The sequence below is a fragment of the Quercus suber genome, unplaced genomic scaffold (genome assembly GCF_002906115.3).
Source record: "Quercus suber isolate HL8 unplaced genomic scaffold, Cork oak 2.0 scaffold_516, whole genome shotgun sequence".
In the NCBI taxonomy this organism is placed as follows: Eukaryota; Viridiplantae; Streptophyta; class Magnoliopsida; order Fagales; family Fagaceae; genus Quercus; species Quercus suber.
Window position 1 is genome coordinate 251,826 of NW_027069965.1, and position 10,253 is coordinate 262,078.

The window sequence follows — 10,253 nt, forward strand, 5'->3', positions numbered from 1 at the left end:
TCATGCTCTCGCCCAAGGCCCAAGGCCCAAGGCCCAATATATGATTTAGGCCCTTAACCCTACAAAGTATATAATAAATTTTATGTTTATATATATATACATGTAAAAAAATTTATTACACAGACTTGAAATTGAATTTTGTAAGTTTATAAGATATCATATTATTATTTATAATTTATTAGTAATATAAATAACCAATTTTGTAGTAAAATTGCATCTATTTATCTATAAATTAGTTATTAAATACTAATTTTGAAGTGATAAAAAATTTATTCGTTATGTTTTCTATGTTAGTGAAAAGAACAAGTTAACCAAAAAAACCTAAGCTTGAGCATGCAATTTAGCTTCATAATAAGCTCAAACTTAGCTCATTATCAAGCTAACTTACATGGTTGGACTTATTATCTATATGAGATAAAGGAGTACCACAATATTATATTTCATAAGTATTGAATAATTACATATCCTCAACAATGCGAAACTATTTAGTTTTCTGTGCACCTCTCACATAAATGTGAGTTTCACATGTGTGTTATGCACATTAGACCTACATTTATGTAAGAACGAAGAATAGTAGTATGCTGAAAATTTTCTTCTTCAAATCATAGTTTTAAAAAAACTAAACTGTTTAACCAAAAATAAAAAATAAAATTGTTCAAAAAGGAATTTTTTTTGTGAGGTTCAAAGTTTTGGGGTAAGATATATACATATATATATATATATATATATGTATGTATGTATATATATATGTTGACTTAAGATATATATTTTTACACTTTATTAATTATGATAATATTAATTAGTTAGTTTTTTTTTTTTTTTAGTATATCAAATATTTGAGTAAATTCATAAAATATCTCGAACCAAACAAACCCGTTCCTAGATACTAGAGTCCAGGGCCTTCGTTCTCTTCTTGGTTTTATTTGGTGGTGTGTAGGTAATAAAAATAAACCCAAAGTTCACAACTCAGTAACGCCTACTGAGTTTCATCTTTTCTTTGGTTTTAGGCAAAAGAGATCGAAATTATATAGCTTGTCTGGTGGCAACGAACGGTGAGCTAGACATCTAGACCGAGATAAAAATGAGGGTAAAATGCAAAATTGACCTTCTAAATTTCTTCAAATTTTATTTCAGTTCTTTAACTTTCAAGTTTATTCAATAAAGGCTTTTCCATCAACTTTTATTATATGTTGTGGTTAATTTTTCAATTTTATAAATTTTTCTTCAAATTTTTTAAATTAAAAAAATTCAATTAAAGATTGAAAAATATTTTCCAATTTTTTTATTTAAATTTTAACAAAAGTTAACAGAAAAGCCTTAATTGAATAAATCTAAAACTTGAAGGGCTGAAATGAACAAAAGTAAAGTTAGAGAACTGAAATGAAATCTGAAGAAACTTAAAGAGTCAATTTTGCATTTTAACTTAAAAATTTATAAAAATTTGTTACATCAATAGTTTATAAAGAAAAAGTTTATAAAAATATTATAAAATAATTTATTTATAAAAATGTTGTAAAACTTTCTTAAAAAAATATGTTGTAAAATAATTTATTTATAAAAATTTATTTGCGGTTTTAAAAACCTGTAATGGTGTCCTGTTGGATGTTAACCCGGTCCCCCACCTGGCAGTCCGGTCCGAGTAAAAAAACCCATGTTAAAAACCCCCAGACTATGACAGATGCATCTACGCCATATCCACTAAAACTTAAACACGCAATAGCCTGAAACTCTCTTCTCAGTCTCACAGAGACACCGCCAGAAGATGAAGATTATGGCTTTCAGGCTTCTACAGATGGTATTAATTCTATTTCTAATGTTTTCCTACACATACGCAGTAGCAGAAGAGCAAAACCAGCAATCAAAGCAGACTTACATAATTCGCATGGACAAGACGAACATGCCGTCGAGTTTCAATGACCACTCTCAGTGGTATGCCGCATCTTTAAAGTCAGTATCAGACTCAGCAGACATGCTTTACACCTATGACACCATAATCCACGGCTTCTCCACACAGCTAACAGCTGAAGAAGCTGAGTCACTTGAAAAGCAGCCAGGAATTCTGGCTGTCCTACCTGAAGAGAGATACGAGCTTCATACAACTCGGTCACCAAAATTTCTTGGATTAGACAAAGCTGATGATACTCTCTTCCCCACAGTCGAGCAAGCGAGCGAGGTGATTATTGGAGTATTAGACACAGGTGTATGGCCCGAGTTAAAGAGCTTTGATGACACGGGACTAGGTCCGGTACCAAGTGGCTGGAAAGGTGAATGTGAGGTTGGTGATAACTTCAATTCATCAAGCTGTAACCGGAAACTTATTGGTGCAAGGTCTTTCTCAAAAGGGTATGAAGCAAGAAACATAAATATTAATGAACAGAAGGAATCGAAATCACCTAGGGATGATGATGGCCATGGAACCCACACCTCAACCACAGCAGCTGGGTCAGTCGTAGAAGGAGCTAACCTCCTTAATTATGCTTTGGGGACAGCTCGTGGGATGGCTCCACATGCCCGAGTCGCCATATACAAGGTGTGCTGGCTTAGTGGATGTTTCACCACAGATATAGCAGCAGCGTTAGAGAAGGCTATTGAGGATGGAGTCCATGTTATATCCATGTCTATTGGGGGAGGTATAAACTCGTATGACAGAGACATCGTTGCCATCGGAGCTTTCAAAGCAACATCCCATGGAATCCTAGTATCTTGCTCGGCTGGAAATGGTGGACCAACTCCAGAAAGCCTAACCAACGTTGCGCCTTGGATAACCACTGTGGGCGCCGGAACTCTGGACCGTGATTTCCCCGTTGAAGTTAGCCTTGGAAATGGGAAGAATTACACTGGTGTATCGCTCTATAACGGGAAACAGTTATCAGATTCTCTAGTACCACTTGTTTATGCTGGTAATGTAAGCAACTCTTCATATGGTTCTCTGTGCTTGGGTGGCAGTCTAAATTCAGGAAAAGTTGCTGGAAAAATTGTAGTATGTGATCGAGGCTTAAATTCTAGGGCGGAAAAAGGTTTGGTAGTTAAAAAAGCTGGTGGTGTGGGGATGATATTAGCTAACACAGATTCTTATGGTGAGGAGCTAGTTGCCGATGCACATCTCTTGCCAACAGCAGCTTTAGGACAAAACACCGCCGATGCCATTAAGGCCTATATCTCCTCGGATTCTAATCCCACAGCTACAATTGGTTCTGCAGTCACAAAATTAGGAGTTCAACCATCACCAGTGGTTGCAGCATTCAGTTCTAGAGGTCCAAATCCGCTTACTCCAGGAATACTCAAACCAGACCTTATAGCACCGGGAGTCAATATCCTAGCTGGGTGGACGGGTGCAGTAGGACCAACGGGGTTGGACGATGACAAGAGGCATGTGGGCTTCAATATCATTTCCGGAACATCCATGTCGTGCCCTCATATTAGCGGGTTAGCAGCATTCGTAAAGGCTGTTCACCAGGAATGGAGCCCTGCAGCCATTAGGTCTGCCCTCATGACCACAGCTTATACGACATACACAGATGGGGAAACCATAAAAGATGTTGCTACTGGAAAATCATCAACACCGTTTGACTACGGTGCTGGACATGTGAATCCTTTGGCTGCTCTTGATCCTGGTCTTGTATATGATGTGACAGTTGATGACTACCTATACTTCCTATGTGCCTTACACTATAGCCCAGCTGCTATTAAGTCCATCACAAACCTAAATTTCACCTGTGATTCAAGCAAAAAATACAGCCTAGAAGATTTTAATTACCCATCTTTTGCTGTTCCTCTAAACACAACTTCAGATGAAAGGGGCGGCGATGGTGCACCTAGCAAATCTGTTAAATATACTAGGACTCTGACTAACGTGGGCACGCCGGCAACATATAAGGCTTCTGTGTCATCACAAGATCCCTCAGTGAAGATCTTGGTAGAGCCAGAATCACTGACTTTTAGTGAACAGAATGAGAAGAAGAGTTACACTGTTACTTTCAATACCATTTCTATGCCATCTGGTACAACCAGCTTCGCTCATTTGAAATGGTCGGATGGGAAACACATTGTTGGTAGCCCGATTGCTTTCAGCTGGACATAATCACGAGCTCTGAGGTGCTAACAATGTGTAGATGGCAAGATGCTCACCCTCCTTGTATTAAGATTTAGTTTGTCTTGTTGTTTTCCTTTTTCTTATGTTCCACCCCCAGGCTTACTTCAGATGCTGTTAAATCTAGGGAAGGAAAGAATCTAGAAAAAATAATTGTACAGCAAACCTTGTAAGGGATTGGGTTGTGAGTTTTAAATTTAATTACTATGTTGTAACATTTCTAGAAGTCTCTCATCTTGTCTATCATGGTTCACAAAATTGAAGAAAAAGAGGCTGGTTTTGCAGTTTACCTTGATTTTGTGATTTACAAACAACTTCCACAATAGGATTACCGAAATTGTTATTGTAAATAAGGAAGCACAGGAAACTGCTATTTCGTTACAGTCACGGCTTCATACTCTAAATAGTAACAAAACCAATACTGAGTTAGAGAGGTGTCTTGTACATCTGGCATCTACATCACCTCTTTTACTGCACGTAAATCCATGTAAACGACTTGTAGTATTTAATTATGGGCCTTCCAACTGATTATTGTTATCCTGGCTTTTGTAGGATATTTAAGTCCTTTGATTGGTTGGAAGCTTGCTATTAGTAGTACTCGTGGTTCTCTAAACCAAATTACAACCCACACCACACCCCCACCCCCCCCCCCCCCCCCCCCCCCCAAAAAAAAAAAAAAAAACCCTCAAATTGCAATAAGAACTTTATGGGCAATAGAACAACATAAAGACCATTTCAGGTATCATCCTACACCAATTATTGGAATACCTGCTTTCCCATAATTAAGCCATGTGCCCTTCCACTTCCGTGAGTATAGCTATAAGCATGCATACTAAATCTGCAAGCTATTGTCAGCCACTATGTAATACAATCTGATATGCTATACAAAATTCTATTATTATTTTATAATAATTTCATCTCAAATTAACATAATGAAAAGATTTAACTTTGAACCAGAAAAAGTATGCTTATGCGGTTCTTTCACTGAGAACAACTTAAGAGGAATTTGTATAATTTCAAAACCTTATTCTTATCTTGGAACTCAACAGATCAAGGAAAAACATATTAAGGTGTGGGGGATCGGTTGCTACTGTTTTATTGCATTGTCTATTGTATGCCCGCTACTCAGAGTGCAGAACAATGGAACACTGGTTTTAGATGAAATTGATAAAGAAATTGAGGGAACCATGTGAGTTTTCTTTGGAAGAAATATCCTATCTGTTTAAAGATCACGGTCAATTGTCTCCTGTTTCTTTATAGCTTTGAGCAATTTCATGGTTACTAAGAACATACAAAATGAATTTATCAATTATGTTTCCACTGCAAATTCCACATCCCTAATACATTCTTGAACTGATGGTTTCAAGTTTCATTGCCATGGTAGGCTCAAATCAATAAAAATGTGATGCCATATATTTCCAATATGTAGAAAATTCCACGACTATTATTTTTAAGAGGATTTTAACCCTACAAACTCATAAATAAAAGGATAACACAAGCATCAAAGAATACTGAAACTTGTTTTTTTTTTTAATAAATAAGTACTTCATTAATTAAAAAGGAAAAAGACTTGTAACTTGTTAGAAGCACTTCTCAAATTATCCGTAAAAAATAAAATCAAGCATCATTCAGAATCCTGCATTGACTGACAAACAGGAAGGTAATACGTATCAAGCTGCCAATATTTGTGTTTCACACCTTCCCAAACTTCTTCTCCTAAGCAATCCTTAACAGGCAAGGGTATCAACTGTGTGGAGTAGCCCAAATTCTCAAGTTCCAGAGAAACTAAATGACAGTAGACAACATGGAAGAAAGCATTACCTCCACAAAGGCCATTGAAGAATGAGTAGATTCCCCCAGGCTTCAATAACATAGGAAGATGTTGATGGAACTCTCTCAAGTCTTCATAATACTCTCCATAAGTATCAAAGAAAATACCTGAAAGCTAACATGTTAGAGAGTTATCATATAAACATAAGGCAATACAGGTTTGTCATATGGATACATGTTGTACCAATGATTGTGTTTTCATTCAGGAAAAAATATGTCATATTTCAAAACTTACTAGCAAAGAAAATAGACTTGCAGATTTACTACGACAGGTTGGAAAGTGGAATTAATTTAGTCAACTACAAGACAAGAATAACTGTCTCAATTCATGCAAGTTCATTATGCCCCAGTCAGAGAAATCTCAGATACATTGAAGCATATGAATCAACAGTCAATTGAGTGTGCTTAGTCAATTCACTGGCACCCAAATTATACCCATATAATCTTTTTTTTTAATTTTTTAATGAATATATACCATATAATCTTAAGAGACACATTGATGTTTATTTCCTTCCCCTCACAAACTGAGCCACCAGTTCACTCATCCTCTTTCTCTCTGCCCCAATCCCATCTCCAGTATCAAGGATATATACAAGTGAACAGCTACAAATGTCCTCTGCAGTAATACATGTTAGGCTGATGAAAGTTATGCGTAACTTATATTTTGTATAGATAAACCTTGATTGGGGAAATGTTAACTAGTACAGAAAAAAATCATAATTGGTATAAGGAAATAGTGAAGATTAAAGAATTCAGCTAATGTTTTGAAGACCTCTGAATCACCAGTTTAAACATTCTCTCTCTCTCTCTCTCTCTCTCTCTCTCTCTCTCATATAATCAGCATGTCGTTACCCTCACACCTAATCAAAAGCCCTAGCTTCAATCTCATCTTCTCCTAAAATTCCTCCAAATTGACAGCTTTAACTTACTCCAATCCTATCTCCAGTATCAAGAATATATACAGGTGAATGGATACAGATTTCCTCTCAAGTAATACATGTTAGGCTGATGAAATTTCTACGTAACTTATATTTTTCATTAATAGACCTTGATTGGGGAAATGTTAGCTGGTACAGAAAAAATCATAATTAATACATGGAAATGGTGAAAATTAAACAATTCAGCTGATGTTTTGAGGATCTATGAGTTAGTAAAAAAAAGAACAGTGGAAATTAAACAATTCAACAGGAGTTATTAAATTTAATATTCCAGTCAGCCCTCATATGAATTGCACATATAGTTCAAACACAAAAAACATGCATACACAGCTTAACGCACTGAGATAATCTCATAAAGAGAAAAGCCAAAATAATGTAGTTGTGGTGTTATTGTTCCATATGTGTGTGTGTACACTTGGACATGAGTGTGCACTAGTTCATGAAACATAAAACATAAAGAAGCACATGTATAAAGCCAAAAGGGCAACTAAGATTCTGGAGTTACCATCATAAGATTCAAGTTGAGAAAGAACATCTTGCCAACGGCCAAATATTATCTTTACATTATCCTTATCGCCCCAACCAGTACGAAGCATACGCTTATAAACTTCAGGGTGAGCCTCAACAATAGTGTGTGTTACAGGTGCATATTGCTGAATGGCAGTATCCACAAGACCCATTCCAAATCCAACGTTCAGAATGTGACCAAATAGTGTGTGTTACAGGTGCATATTGCTGAATGGCAGTATCCACAAGACCCATTCCAAATCCAACGTTCAGAATGTGACCACCTCCTGAGCAAACAGCTTTGGCATGAGCTTCCATCAATGGTTTCTCCCAAGCCATCATGACAGCCTTGCTATCAGAGTCCATCAGTTTATCCTCACTAAAAGTAACCCTGTCTTCCAAGTAAGCTCCATCAAAATCACCATTTTCATTTTTTCTCCTCGCAATTGTTCCTAGGACCAATTCAGCTTGAATCCCTGTTCATGTGCAAATACACTTTTTTATTTTTTATTACTTAAATTTTTTATTGGTAAAGTTAACCTCACCCTCCACCCCCTACTTATCTGAGGGGAAACGTGCCATTTGAGCTGAAGCTTATTAGCTTCGTATACAAACATAATTAAAGAGACTAACTCTGCTTTCTAATTCGAAAGTAACAATGGGGCTAAGAAGCACGGACATGGGTACGGGTGCGGGTACGATATGGTAATGCATCAATTTTTGAAAAAATAGGACAAGGGTACGGCAGAACACGTCTATTTAATAATTATTAAATATATTTTTATTTTTATTTTCTATATATTATTAAGCATTTTTTTGTCATATAATGTTATATATATATATATATATATCAAATTAAGAGTAATAATAGATAATAAAGAAAATCCATGACTATTAAAGGATATTTAGAAATTAGAATGCAAACCAAGAATAAAGATTTATTAATTTTCAAATGCACTATTACTATTAAGAGCATGAATGCTCTCTTTGTTTTGTAAAAGAATATTTGATTCTTCTTGTTCTTGTGTTCTGGCCGTGTTCTGCAATTTTTTTTTTTAACAAAGGACACGAATGGGACACGCATGTAGATATGGCACCCCAAATGAAGTGTTTGTACTTCCTAGCAATGAGGGAGGGGGATTCGAACCCTGGATATCTTCATTGGAAACACTAGGAAGCTAGTTGAGAAACAAGGCTCTTTGCGAGACTAATTCTATTTTGAACTAAAACAAAATATATCCATTGTGTAGTTGTCTAGAGAAGCAACAATGGGCTCCAATTAGATACAACCATGTCATTGCATTGACCAACAAACCACATAACTCAATTTAATTGTTGTTGGTGGAAGATAACAATGTTTGTGCTGCATTAGCCAATGAAGCCACACATGTTTGAATTCAATTTAGAAATGTACATAAGCTAAGAAACTGTACCTAAGTTACCCAAAAATTTATTTGATATAAAACTTTCACTATAATGTAAGCGCTGCCTAAAGTGGTAGCATATAGTAGCATAAATCATTGCCTCTTAAAATTGACAAGAAAAATTCTAGAGCACCATTAGAGAGAGTAGCAAAGTGCGTACCAGCATTGACGAGGGTATCATAAGCTTCCTGGTTGGAAGCTTCCATGGCGAAATCGCCGGCGGAGAAGTTGGAGGGAGAGAGGGCGTTCCACGGCGCGCCGGCGTCGAGAAGGGTCTTGACGACGGCGGCGTGGCCGTGCTTGGCCGCGTGCATGAGCGGAGTGAGGCCTTCACCGTCGAAATAGGACACGTCGGCACCGGAGTCTATTAGAGCTCTCAGATTGTCCAAGTCGCCGCTCCTCGCGGCCTCACATAGTTGCTCCCCTTGTTCCATGTCGAGCTCAGCAGTAACTAATGAAAACGTAAACTATAACCCTCTGCACAAAGTTTCACTTTCAAAGGATAAATAATAAATTAATTAGACTTACCTCCACTGAGGTTTTTTTTTTTATTATTGAAAACCCCCTGCTGATTTTTTTATTTTATTTTATTTTATTTTTTTATTTTCCCACCCTTTCACTAAAAATGAACTCTACATCCTTTAAAATTTAGGTGAATTTTTATTTGTCAAGAATTGGTGGAAACATTCATGAGAATTTTCTCTTGAAAAATTGAGGCAAAGCTAATCCTAAATCGATCAAAAAAAAAAAAAAAAAAAACTTGAGAAGATTATACTTTGCTACCCTAAACTATACTTCATATTACACTTTGCATTATAAACTCTTCGAATGCAATATTTGCACCTTAAATTATAACCCTTATTACACTTTGCACTCCGGCATTAAGTTTGATGTTAACTTGGATAAAAGTTCAAAGTTTAAGGTGCAAAGTGTAATCAGTAGTATAATTTAAGGTAGTAAAGTGTAATTTCTCATTTGTTTTTAAGGGATTAAGAAGATGGCCAATTAAGTCTTTTCACATGGTGCCATATTTTTCTATTAAAGTTAACAGCAAACTTGATGTTGGGGTGCAAAGTGTAATCGATGATATAGTTTAAGATAGATAAGTATAATCCCCACCACCCCCCCCCCCTCACCAAAAAAAAAAAAAAACTTTGCAATCAATTATTTACATATAAAAGACCTCACTACTCACATGTCAAAACACACATGTATTCTAGAATTACTCATTATAATCACTAGAAAAGTAATTCTTGATATGGAGTTCTTAAAAAGGAGAGTAAGCAATGCCTTCTTCTTCTTCTTCTTCTTCTTCTTGAGAGAGAGAGAGAGAGAGAGAGAGAGAGAGAGAGAGAGAGAGAGAGAGAGAGAGAGAGAGAGAAGAGAGAGAGAGAGAGAGAGAGAGAGAGAGAGAGAGAGAGAGAGAGAGAGAGAGAGAGAGCAAACAATGTCATTGAGTTATAA

At 36.3% G+C, this 10,253-nt stretch overlaps 2 protein-coding genes across 2 annotated transcripts; one reads left to right on the plus strand and one right to left on the minus strand.

Moving 5' to 3' along the window:
- The first annotated feature begins 1,656 nt into the window (after positions 1-1,656).
- On the plus strand, positions 1,657-4,379 carry LOC112023923 (subtilisin-like protease SBT1.7). The gene has a single exon (XM_024056547.2). It carries the CDS (start codon positions 1,763-1,765, stop codon positions 4,079-4,081), a length of 2,319 nt encoding a protein of 772 aa, XP_023912315.1. The 5' UTR covers positions 1,657-1,762; the 3' UTR covers positions 4,082-4,379.
- A 1,220-nt stretch (positions 4,380-5,599) lies between these two features.
- LOC112023925 (protein arginine N-methyltransferase 2) lies at positions 5,600-9,286 on the minus strand. Its single transcript, XM_065763617.1, has 4 exons — positions 8,950-9,286; positions 7,642-7,841; positions 7,364-7,559; positions 5,600-6,028 (listed from the first exon to the last, which is right to left on the minus strand). Exons 1-4 carry the CDS (start codon positions 9,221-9,223, stop codon positions 5,715-5,717), a joined length of 984 nt encoding a protein of 327 aa, XP_065619689.1. The 5' UTR covers positions 9,224-9,286; the 3' UTR covers positions 5,600-5,714.
- Between the last annotated feature and the right edge of the window lie 967 nt (positions 9,287-10,253).

Coding starts and splice junctions, on each gene's coding strand:
- LOC112023923 (XM_024056547.2), top strand. CDS start 1,763: ATGAAGATTATGGCTTTCAGGCTTCTACAGATGGTATTAATTCTATTT.
- LOC112023925 (XM_065763617.1), bottom strand. CDS start 9,223: ATGGAACAAGGGGAGCAACTATGTGAGGCCGCGAGGAGCGGCGACTTG. Junction 7,842..8,949: donor TGATACCCTCGTCAATGCTG/GTACGCACTTTG, acceptor GCACATGAACAG/GGATTCAAGCTGAATTGGTC. Junction 7,560..7,641: donor TTTGCTCAGGAGGTGGTCAC/ATTCTGAACGTT, acceptor CTATTTGGTCAC/ATTCTGAACGTTGGATTTGG.